This window comes from Podarcis tiliguerta (genome assembly GCF_965153285.1).
Source record: "Podarcis tiliguerta genome assembly, chromosome: 12".
In the NCBI taxonomy this organism is placed as follows: Eukaryota; Metazoa; Chordata; class Lepidosauria; order Squamata; family Lacertidae; genus Podarcis; species Podarcis tiliguerta.
The window spans coordinates 22,290,018-22,312,876 of NC_139545.1; the positions used below are offsets into that span (position 1 = coordinate 22,290,018).

The 22,859-nt window shown below is 39.8% G+C and overlaps 2 protein-coding genes across 7 annotated transcripts in view; one reads left to right on the forward strand and one right to left on the reverse strand.

Moving 5' to 3' along the window:
- The window catches only part of PLCL2 (phospholipase C like 2), a 140,152-nt gene extending 131,688 nt beyond the window's left edge, over nt 1–8,464 (reverse strand). For 2 of the 5 annotated variants that reach the window (XM_083404674.1, XM_083404672.1), the window contains exon 1: nt 4,726–6,305. The gene's annotated coding sequence lies outside the window, so the exon portion shown is untranslated. Of the gene's footprint in view, nt 1–4,725; nt 6,306–6,335; nt 8,110–8,336 lie in introns of those variants that run through there. The other 3 variants (XM_083404677.1, XM_083404676.1, XM_083404673.1) reach the window with 3 other exon arrangements.
- On the forward strand, nt 8,201–22,521 carry DAZL (deleted in azoospermia like). Of its 2 annotated transcripts, none has more exons than XM_083405175.1 (11): nt 8,201–8,353; nt 10,414–10,548; nt 11,909–12,000; nt 12,801–12,852; nt 13,633–13,699; nt 14,732–14,862; nt 16,306–16,383; nt 17,147–17,197; nt 18,587–18,688; nt 20,156–20,254; nt 21,643–22,521. In XM_083405175.1, the coding sequence occupies exons 2-11, from the start codon at nt 10,510–10,512 to the stop codon at nt 21,694–21,696; spliced, it is 765 nt and encodes a 254-aa protein (XP_083261301.1). In that variant the 5' UTR covers nt 8,201–8,353; nt 10,414–10,509; the 3' UTR covers nt 21,697–22,521. The 2 variants fall into 2 exon arrangements, with proteins under 2 accessions (XP_083261301.1, XP_083261300.1); XM_083405174.1 differs by lacking the exon at nt 8,201–8,353 and adding an exon at nt 8,546–8,751.
- The last annotated feature ends 338 nt before the right edge of the window (nt 22,522–22,859 follow it).

The window sequence follows — 22,859 nt, forward strand, 5'->3', positions numbered from 1 at the left end:
CAGCTGGATAAGCAACATGTTTTTATCCATATCCTAGCAATGCTGATATCACACACCATCTTGTGGTGAAATGAGATATACCTTAGTTTTTCATAAATTAAAACAGTTAATTGGTCAACTTGTAATTCAATACAACTTGATTCTGCCCCCTCCAAAAAAAACCCCCATGCTGTAGCTATTTTCCATATAAATAAGTTGTGAAGAGCATATTCCATGTATAACAATGCAATCCAACATACTTGCCAAAACCAATCCTCATAGTCTCCTCCATTGAGGTTATAAACTTACTAACGAAGCAAATGTAATTCTTCGGGTGTCTGTTATAACTTTATTATAGTAAGACTCCTGCTCCAGGCCTCAGTCAATCTCTGCAGGGGCCTGAAGGGCGGTAATTTTTTTAAATAAATAAATAAGAAGAAGATACTTGTCCCAGTCCTCAAATATGCTCCTGGGAAATAATCCCAACCAAGAAATGGAGGCCCAAGCACCTGCTTCCCTCATTGGGCTGCTGCTGCTGCTGTCTCTCACAGCCTTTGACTCTTGTCAACAGAGGAAGAAAATTATGGAGATGCAAAGGTTCTTAAAGGTAAAGGTACCCCTGCCCGTACGGGCCAGTCTTGACAGACTCTAGGGTTGTGCGCCCATCTCACTTAAGAGGCCAAGGGCCAGCGTTGTCCGGAGACACTTCCGGGTCACGTGGCCAGCGTGACAAAGCTGCATCTGGCGAGCCAGCACAGCACACGGAAACGCCGTTTACCTTCCCGCGAGAGCGGTACCTATTTATCTACTTGCACCCAAGGGTGCTTTCGAACTGCTAGGTTGGCAGGCGCTGGAACCGAACGACAGGAGCGCACCCCGCCGCAGGGATTCGAACCGCCGACCATGCGATCAGCAAGCCCTAGGCGCTGAGGCTTTTACCCACAGCGCCACCTGGGTCCCGCAAAGGTTCTTAGAGCCCAATAAATCATGGGATGGCCTCTGCTTGGAAGTGTGACTGGCACTGATCATTTTGACACTAAGTAGAGGCCTACCTTGCCTGCGCAACTGTTAGATACAGTACTAGTGTCAGTATGCTGCTGCAATTAAGGAGTCAATGAGTAGGGCTGTGGTTTTTTTAATTGTACGGGAGTTAAAAGTTTTGTTATGTTTTTATCTGGTCTTTTGACTGTATAGAAACATTTTTGTTGTTTCAACTATATTGTACCCCACCCTGGCCTCATATGATAAAAGGTAGACTAAAAGTACTCTTAATAAATAAATTCATGCAGTATGCCTAGAGAGATGTGGACACGTGGCTCCAACAGAAATTTAAGATCTTGGAACTGAATGTTTCTCCCCATAACAGCTCCATGTGGCGGAGGTGTGCTGCTTCCAGAGTCTATCTGTGTGCTTAGAACACTGCATCAGAGAAAGCTAAGAATGCAGAATTTTATTGGGCTGGAATGTAAGAACATAATAATAATAATAATAATTTAAAATAATAATATATTTAAAATGTTGTTAAAGTTTGTATTCATGTCATAGGATTTTAAAGGATAAAAGTTTTAAAAGGTTATCATAAATATACAGTAAACCCATGTATTTGGATCAGAAAATCTGAAAAAATATTACCATATTATAATTATATGATTACTTAGCCATGTATACTGCAACAATTATTCTGCCTATTAATCCAAAACAATCATCTCCTGAAATGCCAACTGTTAAAATTCCTTCTTTAAAAATAAAATAAAAATATTACACATAACCAAGTTCCTTCCTTTTTTCAACATCTTATTAACTTCCTATGCTGCTAATTTTTATACCTGCTGCTCATTTTGTCCTCTTTTGTCATTCCTTGCACCTTGCAGGTCTTTTGTCTGTTTTATGAGTTATGGAAATACCAAACAATTGTCAGGCTCCAAAACCTGTGAATTTCATTTAATGAGCCTTTGTACCTTTCATACTTCCCCTGCTTTTTTAAATCACCAGACCTTGTGCAGCCTTTGAACTAGATGGGAGTTTCAAAAATGGTTTTTAATGTGGAACTGATATTCAATGACATTTTTCTGGATTTGTGTTAAGTCCATGAACCTAGGCATTTCTTTGTCCCCCTGTCATTCTCTTTAAACCAGACATGCAGCCTCATCTGCTGAGTTCAATGGGACTTCCTCTAAAGTAATCATGCCTAAATAGCATTGTAGCTATAGTAGACATTAGAACATTCCTGTTGCACAAAGTGCAAAAAAAGAAAAAGATTGATAGGAGTCCTCTGGAAGTTACACATTCCACAAGCAGTTATTTAATGTTATTGTGTTGCTCCACATCCCAGAGTAGTGGCATAATAAGCAGCCTTTGCAGACTCAGTTTACTTTGGAGAACAGCACCCTGTAGTTTATGGTATTTTTGTTAAAATCCATTTACAAATCTGTAGGTTGAACAAAGAACAGCATGAGAGAAGCAGCCAACATAGACAATACTGATCCAAAGATAGAACAGTGGAAGTCTTTCCAACAGAAGAATTTCAAAGGGAAATAGTTGAATTCCAAACTAATAATGAAGTTTGGTTGTATTCATTTGAGTACAAATAGAGACAATGATTTTCTGCCACACAAATGTTTATTTTATTTGCCCATGCCAGAATGATTGCATTATCATTAATTACTGCTGTTCTGAATAATCACAAATAGTTTCTATGTAATGTTTACATTTTCTTGTTGGGCTAAATCTTGTTTCTTGTTTGGAAGGGTTTGAAATGCTAAGAAGGAAGCAAAGCATAGGATGAAAGAGAATGCCCACCATGGCCTAATCACTGAAAATTAAAGAACAGGCTTAATTTTTTTAAAAGAAAAGGTAATTTTATTGCCTTCCTAGCTGTATTTAGAAGCTGTGTTACTTATATGAGCATTCGATATGAGCAAAATAATGTATATTACATAATTTATTCAATGTATTCTCATGTAGGCTGTAACATTTCACCTGTGATCAGTGCACCTGGCTGCTAATCAGAAGGTTGGTGGTTCGAACCCATCCAGGGATGGCATTGGGCAAGATTCCTATATTGCAGGAGGTTGAACTAGATGACTTTTGGGGTGTCTTCCAACTTTAAAATTATTTGAGTACAAGTTGTTCAGTGGGACAGAATATATAGTACAGGTTTCTTAAAGATAATATTTTATGATATAAAATATAACTGAGCTTTTCAAGACAGAAGATGTAAAAACTATATATGTACTGCATAGTATCAAAGTGCCCATAGGCATTTCCTGTCAAGTTATACTTGCTGAAATTCCCTCATCTATACAACCATTACATATGATCTCTTTTCTATCTCCCTACCTTGTTGGCGATGAAAACTATAGTCTGATCCTACGCAGTCAATTCATTTCTGCTGTCGGCTAGCCCTTTGGCGAGGTATCATTTTCAGACCAAGGGCTGCAGTCTCATATGGGCAGCCTTCTAGCAAAAGTGACCAAGCAACGGATGTGACTTTTACCTTTGTACAACACACTTTATTCCAGCCACACAAAAGCCAGATTTTTTACATATCCCCACCCACAACTCTCCAACCTCCATCCAGGCAAGCAAAAGGCATTATCACAGTTTAAGACACATTCAAGCCAGACAGACACACTCAGTGAGGGTATAGGGCACAGTTAGTAAAGGTGTGTGGCCTTGGGAAAGTTTCAAGGGCCAAACAGAGAAACTTGGATGGTCACTTTTGGCACTCACTCCTGCCTTAGATATACAGGCAATGACCGATTAACACATGTCTGAATGACGCATGATTGTATGCATCTGCACAGCGGTGAAGCCAGAGGTGACCGAAGGTGTCACTAAACACGTCACTAAAAGGGCAGAACAGGGGTGGGAGGGGGGCAGAATGGAGGCAGGGTGGAATGGGGCACACTTAAGTGCTTATGCTCATGCTGACACACATGGGGGGCAGGAAAAGAACCCCCACGTGAAATGGTTGTCGATTACATCTTGAGTGAAATTCAGGATTTAACAGCTGTGTATGATACAAAACTAGGCACACCTAATTGGGGCTGAAATAATTGCACCAAGTTGTCAATAAGGAGTATTTTCAACACAGGATGGGATCCCCAGCTTGGTGAAAAATAATATTCCCTTAACACATCACTGACATAAATTATGGACAAAAAGAGCAGCAGTGCCAGCAGACCCCTTGCTTTATGACTTCTTGTATCTTAAAATATTGAAATCCTGGCTCAGTAATAAAGTTTACTGACTTGAGGTCACATCATGCATGCTGCTGAACTCATGGGCAGAATTAAAATATGATGGATTGAAAACAAACACTTCCTCTGATCATAATAACCTTAGATGATTAAGCACTATACAAATCCTGTTAAATAAAAAAAAAGTAACCTAGATGTTATCGTTCAGTAATCAGCCAACATACATACACTTCACACTAATTATTAATCTGTAATAACAACACCATCACCCTGATTCCAAATTCACAATCATTGTCATGGATTAGGACTCTCAATTAACCTAACAGTATGCATTGTTAAAGTGGGAAAAATCTATCCCACTTCTTAGCAAAAAATGTTATGTTGAGAAGGCTTAAGGATACATGGGACATACAGTAGGTAAATCAGTGTAGAAGACTTTGATACCCTAGATAACCTAACCTGTTTTGCAGTTATTTAATTGTACTAAATCTTAATAAAAGTACATTTATCAAATAAAGCTTAAAAATAAATGCCTGGTGCTTACCTGTTATTCCAGTGCCTTTGCTCTCATTGGTCAAAACGATGGAAGGCAGGAGCCGTTTTCTTCTTAGTAAAAAACTGGTGAGGATAATGACTTCATGTTGTTGTTTTTTAATAGTCACAAGTAATTAGGTTTTGTTGGTGGTTGGGATAGTGGTAAATAAAAGTAGAACATCCAGGGAGCTTGACTGAAATTTCTCTGAGGAAATGTGCTTACACATTCCTTAATTCAAAATTTATTTACCATTAGGTGATGAACAAAACTTAAAAGTACTTTTGTGACTTTGAATGATAGTTTCTCAAACTTTAGATAAACCATTAACCCCAAACAGTAGTATTATAAGCCAATATTTTAATTTGTTTATGAAAACAAACCATTCATTCATTAAAACAAGTATAGCTTTTACTTCTTTACCTCTTTAGATTCTTAATTATTTATCATGGACCATTCTCACTTGACCATGACTTGCTTTTTAAATATAAAATATATTCTGTTTCTTATTTGGAGATTAGTTAATACTATTATCAACAGTCATTTTAACAATTCCATAAGAACCAAAGCACCTCTTCCAGAAAGATGAGAAGGGTGAGCTGTCCATGGAAGCATAAGAGCCCTCCCCCTTCTCCCCAAAACAGCAACCAAACCTAGACTCTCTTCATCTCCGTCTGTTCTCACTTCACACCTCTCTGACTAGCTGACTTTTAAACCATGTTAATGATATCACAAAGAAGGATATGTCACTGTTCCTTGACAGCCTAACTTAGGGTTGCCATATTTCAAAAAGTAAAAACCAGGACACCCAAAAAGTTGTTGAAATTTTTAAAGACAAAAAAGCAAAAAAAAAAACCCCACATTTTTTCGATTGACTACCTAAGATCCAGGACAATGCGCCGCCTTTCAGAAATTCTCCCCAGACATCAATTCTGCCTTTGAAATCCCAGTAATGTCTGGGAAAATCCAGACATATGTTAGCCCTAGAATGGTAATTGTTTCTCTTGAATCCAGATGTTTCCTTAGAACATTGAGGCCCCTGCTGTTCTTTCTACCAAGTTACTTAGGAAACAACTTTCTTAATTTTCATAACTCCATTTAGGAAGACCATCACAGAAAAGTCATACCTCCCCATATTGTCATTTATCCTAAAAGCAAGCAATCTTTTCTACAGGCCATACAGTGCCATTCCTTTCTTAAAAATAATAATAGAGAAAAGTATTTTCTGACTGTGAACAGCAAGAAACTTCTTATCTGTGCAATAAAATCATTGGAGGTGCAATATGACTTGTAATATGACTTGCTTCACTTCTAGATGAAACAGTCCTTTCAAAATTCCACAAACTAAAATAGGAACGATAAAGATCACTGTGTTTGGAAATAAATTGAAAGGCGGTGTGATTCTTAAAGGTTGCCATTTCATGCTTTGTTCCTATTTATGGGAAGTATGCCCCATTGAACACAGTGGGACTTTATTCTGAATTAACATGCATAGGATTGTGCTGTATATTCTTAACTCAGACCCCAGCCTAGCAGTCCCTGCTCAGAACTGGCACCAGAGGTTGTCTCTTGCACAGAAGTAGTCAATTTTGCCTATTGGAATAGCTTGGTTCACCACTTACCAGCTGTCTTTCCTTCTTCTAACATACATCTCTCTAGGCTGACTGTTGTGTTTAGCTTGATCTGCAGGGCTAGGTTTCTAAACTTCTTTACAGCTTCACTGATATTTTTCTATGCATAATCAATAATGTTCAAAGATATGTGTCTGTGTGTAAATGCCATTTCAAAAAACAAAAATAAAATCATATTTGCTTAGTAAGAACATAGGAACAGCCCTGGTAGCTCAGGCCAAGGGCATATTTAGTCCAGCATCATGTTCTCACCAGTGGCAAACCAGATGCCGGTAGGAAGCCTGCAAGCAAGATCTGAGTGCAAAATCACTCTCCCAACTTGCAATTCCCAGCAACTAATATTCATAGGCATACTGCCTCCAGCAGCAGAGGAAGAAGATAGCCATCATAGTTAATATCTATAGATAAAGATTATTCTCCATGCATGTTTCTAACCCTCTTTAAAGTCATCCAATTTGGTGGAATGCATTGTGACTTTGTCAGTTTTCTTGTGCAGGACTGGATACAAGGCTGTGCTGCTGCCATTGATTGGTGCTAGGTCTCATATCATGACTTCTGTGATCCAGCTTGCTTAATTGGTAGCATATTGATATGAGCTGTAGCATATCCATCAGTGTTTATAAAGGAATCAGTACAGCCATGTGTTGGCTGCAGGGTTCATATGATATAGGTAGGTAGCCAGCTCTTTGATACTGGCTAGGACACATTCATTAAGATAATTTGAGAGATTTTCTCTTAATTTCTTTTGGCATATTATATACATTATGTCTAATATTCAGTCCTGAAATCTTTTTGTTCTGTCCACTTTCATCTATTGCAATCCTGAGCTGATCATTTGTAACACAATGTGTACCACTCTTAGATCAATAAATAATGATTCTTAGAACACACATTTTTATTGTCATATCTACAACACAGTTTGTTTCAGGGATGCTTAAAATAGAGCAAACTTCACTTACTACAATGAATGCAATCTATTCCGGGGGGAAATATTCCTCTCCGAGACAGCTCCTACTGCTCCACGCACCCACCCACCTGCGACAAAAATCCTTTCCCTGCAGAGAACCTACAGCTGACCAAAATAAGTTATTTTTCTAGCCAAATTTTTATTGAGGACACAGTTAAGGCGTTATTTAAAAAGAAATACTTCAAAAAAGGAGGTGCGGTTCCATCCCACTGTTTTGCACTTAGGATCTCAACAACCCTTTTATCAATCTAAACCTAGTGCAAAATCACAGAGCACAAAATTACATAGTTAACAGGCATTATGAATGGTTGCTGTATGATCACACTTTTTTTTTTTTTTTAATAAGCCGACAGCCATTTTGAACACCTTCCTCCTGCCTTTCACCGCACTTTTGAGTGTGGCCAACTGGTGGATTCTGAGGCAAGGAAGAACAAAACAAATCCAGGCCCCAATATTGCACCACACATTTCTCACAAAACCCACAAGCCAATGGCCCCTTTGCTAGTAACTAACAGCACAATCCTATGCATGTCTACTTAGAAGTAGGCCCCACTGAATTCAATGCGACTTTTCAAACCTGGGAGGACTGCAGGCCCAAAGCTATTATCTTCTACCACATACCTAATTTAAGGCCACTAAGGTGTTAAGACTGCCCCCCCAAAAAAGACAGCACCAAACTACAGAGTGACTATGCGTAAGGGCAGTTGCTATGTATAAGAAAAGGTAGGTCATCTAAGCAATTCATTATTACTTTTTACACGGAAAAACGTTTTTAATTCAGATCTAGATTCAACAGATGCGCAACCATCCCCTTTCCTGTAACCTCACGAGGGTCAGTGTCGGTTTTAAAAAGCGCTTTTCACAATGGCGCTTTTAAGCCGCTGACGTGAAAGTCGATTGAAGGTATCTTAAATTTATTTATTTATTTACTCAGGACGGTCCTGAACGGTGAAGAAAAATGGGGGTCGGCGACACGCGCCCACTCCCCAACGAATAAAAAAACCCCATCCCTTTTAAAGTTTTACCTCAGCGCGGGGGGAAGGTAGGAAGTAAAACAGAGGTGGCGTGTCTTTATATATATATATATCTTTGAAACGCTCTTCCTACGTAACAACGCTATATAGCAGCCTCTCTCGGGTTAAAAAATAAACCGAATAAGCGTTAAAAATTGAGCGGGGGGGGGGGGAGTGAGCAAATTATTAGGACCAAGTCCCGCCTTGGCCCCTTTTGGGTGTGGCGAAGAGCCGTGGGCGGGGTCTCTCTCTAGGGGCGCTTTCTGGAGCAGCTGCTGACATGTTTTAAAGGGAGGGAGGGGAAATTTGTGGATTTGGTTGTGGTGGTGGGGTGTTTTTATTTATTTATTATTTAAAGGGGGGGAAAGAAAGAAAGAAAGCCTTTGTTTTCCATTTCGACGAGTTCAAAGGTTTGCCCTAGAAGATGGTAAGTTAAGTAAAAAAGGTGGTGTTCCAAGTTCTTCAGGGGCAGCCACGTTTTTTTACTTCGTCGGTAAAAAAAGAATGGCTTTTCAGAGAACTGCGAGGGCTAAGTCGGGGGATGGAGCCGGGGGGTGGTGGAGCTCCCCCCCCCCCATCCATGTAGGGAAGGGGGAACGGGATCCGTTCGTCGCCCCTTTCGGAATCTAGCGGCGCGCGCGACGAGGTGCGCTTTTTGTGAGGGGAGGAGAGGCCGGCTCGACTCGGCCTCGAAATAGCGGCTTGGGGTGAAGGCGGCCCTTCCTCCTCCGCACCTATTGAGGGGTCGAGGGCTGCCGTGGGGAACGAGAAGAGAACCGGGCCTCGAAGGGCTTCGTGAAAAGCCGTCGGAAAGGCCTCCGTAGAGCGCGAGGAGGGAAGGCGCTGAGGGGAAAAGGGCACCATTTTGTCGCGCGGCGATTTTTTAAAAAAACTTTATTTGAAGGCGCTGCCCCTCCCGCAAAACGGGTTCCCCCCTTTTGTTGGGTGTCTGGAACTGGAAGAGAATAGTCCTCTCCAACGGATCAGCTAACGCTGAATTTGAGCACGCGTGTGTGTGTGTGGAGTGCGAAGCGAGCGGCTCCAAAAGCGCAGGAATGGCGGGCACCGCCGCTGCGTTCGTGCTGCGCACGCGCACCAGGCCCTGCCGCTTTGCGACTGAAGAAGAACGGTCTTAATTTGGGTTCGCGGCTAACGTGATGTGTCTCATAATGAGCATCGGTTGGCAGTAATATCGGGGTGCGGGGCACCTGTTCGCTGTGATTCGTTTCTTTCTTGGAGGAAGCATGTCTCGTAGTTAGTTAACTCTTGCCAACTAGGAGGTAGCGGCGTGGAGGAAACTGCGAGAAGGGGCTTCTTCAGGCTGTGCAGCCTCGGTGCAAGCTGCCAATGCGAGATCGGGGGGCGGGGAGGGTGTAGGGAGATAGCGCTTTTATTTCAAGGGTTAGGGATCCCAAGCAGCTCGCAAGGCTCCTAAGCATCCTAGCGATTGCTTTGCAGCCCGAGCCATCTCTTGCCCAATGAAAATGTCTCCTGCTTGTTCCCCCTCTCTCCCTCGAGGGGCTTCAGCTGCTTCTCAGTTTCCAGGCCTCCGGGGTGGGGTGGGACAAGCTGGGGAGGAAGCAGCAGGGCAGCTGCCCATACCAATGTGGTGGCCCGCCCCAGCTGCCCAGTCCAGCAAGGGGGTGCAACAGTCCAGCAACCCACACGGCATCTCTGCAACTAGGTAGGGACAGGTAGCTTTGATCTTGTAAAGACCCCACAGAACTACAGAATCGCTCGAATATTCTGTTTAATTCTTAAATCGAGGCCTTAAGATTTTAAAGAGTTTAAAATATTTTTATTATACATGTGTTGTATAGGCATGTGTTGCTTGGAGACTGTAATGAATCTACAGTAGGACCAATGTTTTTCTCTGTGCGGTACGGTACTTAAAATTTTCCAACGCAACATTCTAAAACAGTCATGTTGCAGACAAACTTCAAGGGAAGGTAGAAAGAATCCTGATGTTAGCTAGAAAAATGCACTTGGTATTCTGTTCTGCATGTTAGTTTTATCCACATAGAGCAGAAAATGTCTAATAAACAAGTGTGAGAATTCTTATAAAATGGTATATAAAATTTGTTCATAGTCTGCTGCAAATCAAGACTCCCAAAACATTACCCGAGAAGAAAATGCTCAGTTGCCTGCAACAAGCCAAGGCTATGTTCTGCCTGAAGGGAAAATCATGCCAAATACCATTTTTGTGGGTGGAATTGACATTCGGGTATGTATTCTTTTTATTTTGAGCTTATTAAGATTTGTTAAAATTGGTGCATTGATCTGTCTTGAGGACTTGGGGCAGATGAGTATATGCACAATAAAGGCACAATAAGCTTTTATGGGAACTTAAGTCCAAAAAGTCCAAAACTTAGGGGGACTTAATTCTGATTAGATATGCATAGGATTGCACTGAAAAACTACTCTAGCCTGGATATTACTTAAAGTCCCCTATTTGGTTGCTTTATGTGGTTCACTAGTGCTGCTTTTAAATACATTACTCAGACTTAAGAATTTTCATCTTGCCACAATAAAAAAATAATCAGTGGCTGTCCAGAGTAGGAGCAAATGTTTGACACATTGTAATCACAAGATCTTCAAATGCAGCTGGAGAGCTAGTAGCATTACTACTTTAGTCAAAATATCTCTAATTTGGTGTTCAAAAAACTGCACAGCCTTTAGAAATGATTTTTACAACTTTATTTTCGCTTGGAGAAATATCTTGTGCTCAGGATGCATTGAAGAAAATATATGCAGTAAGCCTCAGAAACCCAATGAGAACTTTTAGGCAGTGTGCTGCCTTCTTACATTGAGACTCAGTACTTCTCAGCCTCCCTCAGTGATCATACTAAGGATAATTCCAGTTCTGTCACTCATACATGGCTTTCCCCCATTACCTTCTGTTCTTATGCTGCTGACTAAAGCTAGCTATTTTAAGTCTTGTTTAAGTTTTAAAATATCTTCAGTAGGCAGTGTTAGAAACTGAGATGAAATCTAGGAGCAAAATGGCAAAAACCTAGGTTATGGGCACAACACAGGAATGTCTAGGTGTGTGGGTTTTTTTAATAAGAAGAATACAAAGCTGAAAATGAATGAACTGCAGCTAAAATATTATGTTCATTTTTCACGTGGTCTAGTCCTTCCCCTGCCCACCCCCTAATATTCTTAAGAGGGTCTTCTCCAGTCTTCTGAAAGCAGATGGAAGTGGGGAGGCAGAAAAAGGTCCTTCTTTCCTCCCACCCTGCAGTTTTAATCTGAAATCTTAGGCGCAGTACTGTGCCCAGAGCTCATAAACAGCTTGCACTAATGAAATTTCCTGTCGCAAAATGCGCCTAGAACAATGGGAGTTTTGAACACTGTCAGTCAGCATATTGCTAGCCCATAGAATAGGCATATTGGCTCCATTCAGCTTCTAGCACTTCGTTAAACAACAATAATTTATTGTTGCTGCAGGATCATAAACTGCTGAGAGTTAATTATTTTGCTGCAAACACTTTTAAAACAATTTTGAAGCCATACTTGCTAGATTCATGATACTGCAATGATTTTCACTGTGCCTTTGTTCATATGGTGCAATGTACTTCTAGATGGATGAGACAGAAATTCGGAGCTTCTTTGCACGATATGGCACTGTTAAAGAAGTGAAAATAATCACCGACAGAACTGGTGTGTCCAAGGGGTGAGTAGATTGCCTTGAATAACAGTGTGACCATTAATAAGGTGTCAGTCATACCAAATTAGCCTATTAGCTGCTAGGGTAAATGTGGATGGGGTAAGATAAGCACAGGAAGTATCAGTTGCTATTGGAGATATCAGTACATCGTAGATCTGTGTGAGCTGTGAATTGGTAAATCCCAGCCATGAACACTGTAAATGGTTTAGTGTCTCTGATTTTTAACTCGTGTCTTTGTATTTTATTGTAATAGTGTTTTGATTTTGTCCTGCTAAATATGTTTTCAGGCCTTCGGAAGAGATTAGGTATGAGTTTAAAGTAGTCGCCTCCTGTAGAATACTGTTCTTGTTTTACATTTGATGCTGCTGTGTATTTTATATCTGTTAAAGTATTTTATTTTTTCCCTCTGACAATTTGATGAGTGGGATATAAATGCAACAAATAAAATAATACATATGTGTTTAATCAATATTGTAAGCCACTTTGTGGGATCTTGCAGCCAAAGGGTGGGATATAAATCTTCAAAATAAATGGAATTTATTAAGAAGCAATGTGGCTATCAATAAATCCACTTGTCCTTGACTTTGAGGATTACAAGAAAGTGACAATCAAATTTGAGAAATTAGTGGTGTGTCTCCACCCCCAACTTTCAGGAACATAACTGCCGTCATCCATTCTTCATCTTGTTTGGCTTGGGATTGTACTTGCCTTGATGTTTTTCTTCTAGTGTATGAGGTTCAGTTTAAGTGGTGTTACTAATGCTGAAAGGTTACACTACTGTAGCTAATTTTGACTTACCTTTGCAGATATGGATTCGTGTCATTTTTGGACAATGTTGATGTACAGAAAATAGTAGAAGTAAGTTGTCATTTGGGATGCCTTATATGTGAGAAATTATCTTCAATATCCAAGGGTTCAGTTCTGATTTGGCATGGGATCAGTAAGTGGTTCAACTTGTAAAGAGAACATTGGATTAGAGTGGCTGGTCTTGGTTTCAGGTGGGATGCAAATTGACTGTTTTCAAAAGTCTCCTTTCTACCCAAAGACTGCTTCTTCTAATTCCAAATGTTCATCTAGCAGATAACTCTCTATCTTCTTGTGTTGTGTTCAGTCTGCTATACTTCTGATTATAATTTGTTTACACATAGGTTCTTAGCCTCTGTAGAAATGGTTGCATTATCAGACATTGCTTGCAGGTTTTAAACTGCGATTGAAAAATAATGATTTATTGATAAGTGTACATCACTCCTGAATAACTGACTTTATTCGTTGAAGAAATGAGTAAGCTTTTTCACCAGATCAAGCTACATCAAAGGTCTTGGCCCAAATAAGTTTAAAAAGAAACTCTTCTGTGGAAATCTGTTTAGTGTATCAGTACACTATCAGTGTGGTAATATTTTTATTTTTATTTTTTTTGGTACTGTTCCGCCTTTTTGCTTATTTTACAGAATATATTTGCTGCTTCCAATTTGTCAGTTAACACTTCTAGAAAAAATAAAATAGAGAAAGTACTAATTAGAATGACATACCATGAAAGCAGTTGCAGAGGCTTGTGGCGTTTGTATGTTCCATAGTCTGCAATGTTTAACCCACTTAAGAAAATGTAGGGATCAAACTCTCACATAACTCTTTTTTCAGTCACAAATCAACTTCCATGGGAAGAAACTCAAACTAGGACCTGCAATAAGGAAACACCCAAACCTATGTGAGTATTGTTAAAAGTGTTCAACTGTATCAGGTGAAATTTTGTAGTACCAAACTTAATGTTCTTACTATAATTATCAGTATAAATCACAGCAATAATTATGGAATTTAAACATAAATAACTTATACAGATTTGTACCATAGTGTGTTGTTTTGCTGATAAAACCAAATATTTTTACAAAGCATTTGTAATTCTTCCCAGGGAACAGCAGGGAAGACCTGCAGAGATGTCCCAAGCTCTGCTTGCTTGTGCTAGCCAAGGCGAAATGTGATTTTCATGGGTGTTTTCTGGCTTATTGCTAGACACTTCAGGTTGACATAGCTGAAAGGCCCAAGCATCCATGGAGTTTTGAATCCAGAAGATCTCCACTGGCGACCTGTCCTAAAACACTGTTTCAGAGCTTTCCATCAGCAGGAAAGCAGGGAGGGACTGCCAACACGGCAAAAATCTCCTCAGCTGGCAGTGCCTTTCTCTTAATAAGTCCAGTGGAGAGACAGCTATATGTTATCCTAGTGCCGCACTCAATTCATATAGGGTGTGTGTTTGACTGCCTCTTGTGGATGCAATCCTAAACACACTAACCAGGGAGTAAGCCTCATTGAAGACAGTGAGATTTACTACGTGGTGAACATACATTCACAAGAGTAACTCTTGTGCATGATGCAGTTCAGTGGCATATCTGCTAGTACTGTCTGTGACTTCTGTGGAACTGGAAAAATATTACAGTACCAGCTGTACAATTCCTTCAGGATAAAGAAGTCTAAACTTTTATTTTAAAATACAATACACTTGCAACTTAGGCACATTTAACTTGTGCGCATTCAGCTTTACATGCTTGGCAATTAAAATAACACACACAAAAGGAGGTGGGCACCCAAGAAAAAAAAACTTTGGCAATCGCACCCACCATTGTACCCAATGTGTTTTGACTACTTGATTTTGGCTTTAGGCGCTATGCCCAGAACGTAACCCCCACGTAAGTTGTGGGCTTACTGTATATGAAAGTTCTCAATGCTTCCCTTGTCTTCCAAGGTGCCTATCATGTGCCACCGAGACCAGTGCTTATTAATTCGCCCACACCTCAGTTCCACAGCGTTTGGAGCAACCAGGAAGCATATTTGCAGCCTCCAGCTGTGATGAGTCCTGTCACACAATATGTTCAGGTAACATTTTCTAAAGTAGGGCCTTAATACAAGTGAACAGCACTCCACAGCTATTTTATATTTCGGATTACTAAAAAAAATTGAATTTAAAGATTCAATGTTTTCTGCATAGAGGGTGGACAAACGTGACTTAAGCAGTACGACAAGAATAAGGGTTGTATGTTGTAACCATTACTCCTTGCTTCCTTGTCTATTGCAAAGGCTTGGAATGGGTTACATTTAGCTATTTAAATCAGGGCGTTTTTTCTAGAAAAAGAGGTGCTGGAACCTTTTGTTAGGGGCAGGGGGGGCAACCAACTAAAGTTGTCTTCACGTGGGAGGATAGCTCTTCTTCGCCCGCTCACCGTGGCAAAATAATATAAAATGCTGCTGCCTACATCACGCAGCTCCAAGTGCCATGGTGCCTCTATAGCACAGCACCGAGCACTGTGACAGGGAACAGCAACGCTACAGATGTGCCGGAACTCAGTTCCAGTTTGTTCTGGCTGAATGCCCTGATGAAAATACTTCTGAAAAATTACATGAGAACTGGCAAACATAAAATGCACGTGGAGTAAAGGCTTCATTCTCTTGACACAGAATATTCATGTAGTTTGTGCCTCCCATATGACATAAACTGTTAATCTAAACCCAAAGCTGCTAATCTTCCATATTTACATCTTTCCAGAAGCATGTAAATCTTCTAAGTTGTCTATCAGGGAAGGTGGGATTCTCGAAAAGAATTATTTCATATGGGGTGGGACTCTTTGTACAGTAAATGGCTGTACAACAACCTTTTTACCTTTTGAAACAAAGCTTTCTACTAAAATAAATGCAGCTTTGAATTTGTCATAACTCATATGTTCCTCTTAACTAGTCAGTTCGCTCAAGACAGCAGCCGTTTTGTGTGGTGTCTTGCTATTAGAGCTTCAGATACAGTTATGTTTGCAGGTCCTTTCCACTTCAAATCTGGTTTAACTGAACTTATTTTAGACCTGTGGAGACATATATTTGGTTTAAACATAAACGAACCAGCAGTAACCTCAGGCTCACATCCTCCCCTTTACATGTGGGGGTGGAGATTTAAAGCTTCCTGGCTGCTGCTGCTTCTTTTCTTTTTTTAAAGAACTTGTGATTTGAGGAAAATATTTGCCAAGTTTGGATGCAGCAAGAAATAGGAAGTTTTAAATAACTTAAGAAGAGCTCTGCTGCATCTGGTCAAAGACAATAGCACTCAAGTTACTCATGATTCCCAGCAACTGGTATTAAGAAGTATACTGTCTCCTGTCTCTATGCATGAAGATGAAGAGGATGCATGAGGCTGTGCCATGGTTAACAAGTCATCGTCTGCTATTGGGTATACACCACACCATACATTTACTAGCTAACCTGGCACTTTGCCCATGATAGTTGCCTTGTAAGAATATACTTTTGCCTAACAATAGGGTTTTTTTTAACTTTCAGGCATATCCTTATGGATCACCAGCTTTATTAATTCAGCAACAGGTACCTGTAGGGTTTCAGCCTGCATACAACTATCAGGTTTGTGTTGAAATACATTGCAATTCTACTACTGAAATGTGAAAGCCAAGCTTGATTAAGCCTCTTTACTTTTAGATGAATACTTATTTTAAATATGTCTGGCAGATTGTTCAAATTGATTTGGATTTGTGCATAAATGGCTATAAAATGATTTAGATTTGTTAATAAGATTTGCTATAAGAACAGTTACCAAAATGGAAGTAGTCTTGAGTGATGTGGTGGTAGTATATTGGAATGGATATTTGATTGAATTTACCTTTGTGGTCACTGAGCTGCTTTAAGCCTAGGACCTTTTTTCAGTCTATTGTAAATAATCCTGACAATACTTCCAATAAAAGGGCAGTATCCACATTCAAAAGAATAAAATGTTGGCTGCAGTGAGGCATGTCCTGCTACAAAGGCAAAAGTCCTTGCGCCAATGGGATTACTTAGTTGGATACCACCCTTGGTGCCCTATCCTTGTCCAGTTCTGTCACTGAGATGGCTTGCTTGCTTCTCTCTCCTCCTCTCGCCCCTTTGAAGAGATCATGTATTCTGTTTATAGTACTGTATCCAGCTTGTGCAAATCCTGATGCAACAGATCTTCATAAACTTGGTGAAAATACATTCAGATTTCTGCTCACACATAGCATTATTGTGAATCTTAAGACTGACATTTAAAAAAAAACACTTTGAGGTAAAAAAAAATTGAAATAAATAAACTTGTTGAACTGTCTACTGCTAAAGGCTGCTGCATATTGAAACATTTTATTTCTTTCTTAAGGTTCCACCACAATGGCCACCTGGAGAACCCAGAAACTATATTGTGCCTCCGGTAAGAGGGTCACACCATGTATTTAAGCTTGAATGATTAAGCTAAATTGACAAAAAATAATTCAGATACTGAGGTACTGCCACAATAGTGTCTCATTAAAAATGGAAGGATTTTTCTACAGTGGAAGTGAGTGCTGAAAAAGGTTCCCAGTCTGTTTTTCGGCAGAGTGCTGAAATTGTGCATCTGGCACATGTTAAGATTAAGAGTTAAATTTTAGATCCCATCCTTTACACTAGACATTTCAAGAAAGCCACAAAAATCTTTTTTTTCCTCCCCCACTCCCTCCTTCCTCTCTTCCTATAAATTCCTGTATACGCGTAATACTCCTGCTCTATTATGCCTTGGTCAGACCACACCTGGAGTACTGTGTCCAGTTCTGGGCACCACAATTTAGGAAGGATAGTGACAAGATGGATGAAACGTGCAGAAGGAGACGACCAAGATAATCACGTGTATGGAAACCAAGCCTTATGAGGAATGGTTGAGGGAGTTGGGTATGAAATTCCTGCATTGCAGGTGTTGGACTAGGTGACCCTTGTGATCCCTTCCAACTCTGCAATTATCGTTCTATGAAAATACATTTTACTTATGGTCACAAATCTATGCAGATGCCCATTACTATACATTATTTCATATATGTAATAATTTTTGTATATATATTTCAACATAACTTTGTTAATATATTCAGAACCATTTATCTGAGTTTTTATTGTTTTGTTTTAATTTTATGTAATTCTTCCATGTTATACGCTTCAGTGTTAACAAAGATACAGTTCAATCCATGTTAAGAGTTTAAAAATAAAAATGAATAAATACTATGCTATCAAAACCTGTGGGATTGATTTGTTGTTTATCTTCACTGACATGGTGACTACTGGTTCTATGGTTGCTCCTATGCCAGCCTAAGGTTATAGCTACTTTAAGAATAAGGACAGACCTTTCTGATAGCTGCCACATTCCTATTTAATTATCCTATTCTAACTAACAAGAGAGCTTACTTTGAGGTGTGTTAAGGATGCTCAATAAAGTGACTGTCCAGCACCTCAAAAAATTATCTTGCCACCCTCAATATTTACAACAAGCACCATAGAGAAGTAGAGGTGGAAGGTCCAGAGTGGCTCTGTGAGTGATAGCTGTAGATTGGGGGCGGGGGGGGGGAATGATGGGTTCCAGGAGATGCTGAGGCTGGTAGGGTAGGTGTGCCGTGCATAGCAGTGCGTTGTATTATAATTACTGGATGGCCCATCCAACCATTTGAGCTTTTAACTTGTGTTGGAGCAAAAGGTCATGATTTCATATAATAGCTTGCCTATAATACTTCCATTTGTTCTGCACCTGGAATAGACAGTGTCAATTTATATTAACTCTTATACTTCGTATTTTACATAGGCTTATACCATGAATTATGGTGGTGATTTGGAGGTAGGCGCAGAACAGGCAGAGTGTTCTATGGCCGAGACTGCACAGTCCTGTGGAAACAGTCCACAAAAGGTACCCATGATTTCTTTCAACATCCCCAAAGGGAAACGAGCGATAAGGAAATGCAGAGTGTGAAAAGGGTGGGTGGGTGCATTGCTTCTCTCTGTTCCTGAAGTATTTTGTGGCCAAAGGTGAATAGAAATACTTGAGTTAAATGAGAAAAGGCTGCTGTCTTGCTTCATTCAGCATCTCGGCCTATGCTTGGCCTTTACATTTTAGCATTCTCCTATGCGTGAGCCCATTGCTGGAGAAAGTAGCATGGCAATGATAATTAAAGCAATGTGGCCTAAATTCGTTAGCATGGGATTCGTATTTCTGCTGTTGGAGGTCCTTGGCCAGACCAGAATCTACTTGTTTCTTATTACACAAGATGATTAAATGCCTCAAATGGGCAGGAGGCTACAGTAGTATTCTGCCGAGTAGAAAGTTCTATTCCAGAGAAACCTTTGACTCCAGCATAGTTTCAGTTTCTCTTTCTCTATATATATATACAGTGGTACCTTGGGTTAAGAACTTAATTTGTTCCAGAGGTCCGTTCTTAAGCTGAAACTGTTCTTAACCTGAAGCACCACTTTAGCTAATGGGGCCTCCTGATGCCGCCGCGCCGGCAGAGCACGATTTCTGTTCTCATCCTGAAGCAAAGTTCTTAACCCGTGGTATTATTTCTGGGTTAGCAGAGTCTGTGACCTGAAGCGTATGTAACCCGAGGTACCACTGTATATATATTTGCCATTTTGAAGTTCTATGTTTGCATGTCTGAACAACCTTTTAAGTGGAGGATGAGTCCCATAGAGGTGGGGAATGTGTACTTCATATCTGTCCCCTGGATGGTGTATGTACTTGTTGTTGTTTAATCGTTTAGTCGTGTCCGACTCTTAGTTTGTGTAAATATTCACAGGTCAGCAGTATGCTACTATTTTGTTACCTCTGAATTTGGAGTTGTATTGGAATTTTGTCCATAGAATTCCACATCAATCATTATATTTATGTAACTTTTAATCATAGTAAAAACTGTTCATTCTGTCCAAACCCCCTGTACCCCTAAGCAAATGATACATTGGGGTTGTAAGTTATTTTTTGTTCTCTTCTCTGTCTTTCCCTAGTTGCTAGTTCTAGAATGCAGCAATTAAGCAAAAGTTGATTTTGATAATGTTATTGTTGGTAGGATCTACCTAATCAAACAAGACTGTTTTCAAGACTGCTATTTGGGGCATAATTTATTTAACACTAGGAAATCCTCACTGTAGGTGAAGGGTATTTTTTTAAAGAGAAGGAATGGTTTTAATAAAACTTTCATTTTGTGTTAGTGCTGTGGTGTCTTCCAAAGTGGCTACTAGAAAGGTTACGAAAACAATAAAGATCTGATTTTGGAAATACCAACCTTTGCAGCAAAGGTCTTGGTACAGACAACTTTATTTGTTTTTACCTATGGTGTACATACTGTATTGAAAATAAACTAATAAAATGTAATTACTTTAGAAATCTGTGGACCGAAGCATACAGACGGTAGTGTCATGTCTATGTAACCCAGACAACAGATTGAGGAACAATATTGTAACTCAGGAGGACTATCTTAAGGTATGAATATGATTGCAGACTACTAGAGGAGAGCACATCATTAGGGCAGCAACTCCAAATCACTTGAATTTTATTAATTTGTTGAAGCGTTGGGTCAACTAACTTGCATTCAGAGTAGACCCATTTAAATTCATGTATCTAAATTGGTCATGATAATTAATTTTGATAGAGCTATTCTGGGTAAAAGTAAGTTGAAGCCAACCTTTAAAGCTTACTGCTGCTCCTGTTTGGGGCCTAAAGAAATCAGGATAATTGCGTGTTCTGACTGCAGACTTGACAGTGACAACTACAAATAAGCACCTGCCTTCATAAGCCTTATTGCTGCATTTTAATTTGGCATTGAAATGTTCTTATTAAATACAACTGTTTAAGCGATGGTAGGGCTGGGCAATAAATGGTTTTCAACATCATAATATATCGCCAGGTAAATATCTCTATACATCACAATATATATCTGCGGTGGCAGAAGGCCTTGCTGGGGCTTCCCACAGTGGCAGAACGTTCCATCGTACCTACCTGTGGTTGTGGAGGGTGCACCGCACTTCCCTGCAGCAGCAGAGAGCCTTGCCACGCCTCACCGCGGTGGCAGAGTGTCTCTCCGCAGTGGCAAAGGGTGTGCCACACTTCCCCCAGCAGCAGAGGGTCCTGACTCTACTCCCCACGGTGGTGGCGGGAGGAGGGTGTGCCGTGGTTCCCTGCAGCAGCCGAGGGGCGGTGGTGGAGGGCCTTAAAATGGATTCTGTGCATGCATAAGCCCCTTAGGTTAACTAAACTTTCTTCTACTTTCTGGGAGTAAGCCTCATTGAATTAAGTAGGGCTTGCTTGTGAGTAGACACACATTTGCTTGCACTGCTTACTGAAAAACTCCCTACGCATCATTCTCACATAGTACCCAACCTCCCATTTCAGCATAAGGCAGCCAGCTAAATTTCCCCCCCCACAGAAGCCCCCCCCCCACAAGCCCTCTTCCCACCAATTTCTCCATTTAGCAAGTAAGCAAGCAAGCAAGCAAAAAGATAGTCTCCTTTAAATAAATATAAAAAGCTTCCTTTTTGATATGGAGGAAAGCTATTTAGGGGAAATCAACATAAACGCCACCAGATAATCATAATCATAATAATATAATTAATAATAATAATAATAATATTTATTTATATCCCACCCTCCCCAGCCAAAGCCAGGCTCAGAGTGGCTAACAACAGTAAAATAATACAGCATTCTAAAATCAATTCATTCTAAAATCAGTTCAAATCAAATTAATTAATAAAAATTCTTCCCCCTCTTTTTTTCACTGGTGGGGGTATGAGGGAAAAAAGAACTTTATGAAAAGTATAATTGTGCTCTAATTTCTCTCTCTTCTTTCTCCCTCCCCCTTGCCACCTTTGTAGGAGAAAAGGGCACATCATTTTAGAAGAAGCAGAGCTGTACTCAAATCCGTTTGATTAATGACACTGACCTGAAGTGCTTCATCTATTGCGTTTAAAAGAGAGAGATTACATACACACATATATAAAAACGCACTTGACAATTATGTAGCCTTACTGGCAAAAGTTGTTTCAAGTTGGAGTTTGTTTGAATTATATGTTATCTATTTCTAGACATGTTAGAATGTGTGTTTTCTATTTCTAGAAGTGTTTGTTTTACCTTGTCTAGATGTTTCACTGTTCTAAATTTCTAACCAGAAAACTTCTTGAGTTCAGTTTAAAAAAAAGAGTTAAGTTGTGTTTATTCCTAAGCTTTAAAATTTGTATGTTTCTGCATGTTGGCAGTTGCTTCTAACATTTTAACTTGTACCTTCAGTACTTTTTATTTACTTCCAGCTCACACTTAAAAAAACGAAGTTTTTTTTGCCAGAGGTATTTTTAGAACTGTACTTGAATCAGGTGAAGACATCCAGTTGCAACTCAATTAGTGCCAGAAGTACATAAGTACAGTGTTGCCTTAAAAATTCAATCAGTGGGGACTTCATTCACTGTGTGTGCTGCTTAGTTTTATCAGTTTGAGAACTGATAATTAAAAGTGTACTCAAGAATGTAACTTAACGGTATTAATTATACTTGGTGAGTTGCACTTTTTTTTTATACTGAGCCATCTTGGCTAATAGCCATATCCTAAAATTGTGGAAAGAATGAGTACTATACAGTGTGATCTTGTGCTTTTTAAAACTGGTCACCAACTTTAAATCAAAGAATTTGTAAAACTGTTTAATTATGTAGACTTTAGTTTTATATGAGAAGAATTCCACAAAATAAACTCTTTGAAGTGGATTTGTTTTGTGATTGGCTATCAATTTCAGTGAATCTTGAAAACCAAGGGATAACTACAGCATGTTAGTAGTACTTTTACTTTGTCTTAACACAGTTACTGTGTGGGTGAAACATAAGAATGATTAAAAATTATTTAGAATTCATACATTTCTCCTCTAACCATGGGTGTTGCCAGGATTTTTGTTGAGGGGGCACGCCTTTTGTTAGGGGGGCAGAACCTCAGCTATTTTTTTTTAATTGATTGGGGGGGGCAGCTGCCCCCCAGCCTTCCCTTGGCTACGCCCATGCCTCTAACTGAAGTCATTGCTCCAGAAAGCAATTCGGAAATCATTAGGGTA

Bases quoted from the DNA above. Each gene is read 5' to 3' on its own strand.
- DAZL (XM_083405174.1), top strand. The intron at 12,001-12,800 runs GTGAGTAGATTG...TTACCTTTGCAG, and splicing joins AGAACTGGTGTGTCCAAGGG to ATATGGATTCGTGTCATTTT. The intron at 16,384-17,146 runs GTTTGTGTTGAA...TTCTTTCTTAAG, and splicing joins AGCCTGCATACAACTATCAG to GTTCCACCACAATGGCCACC.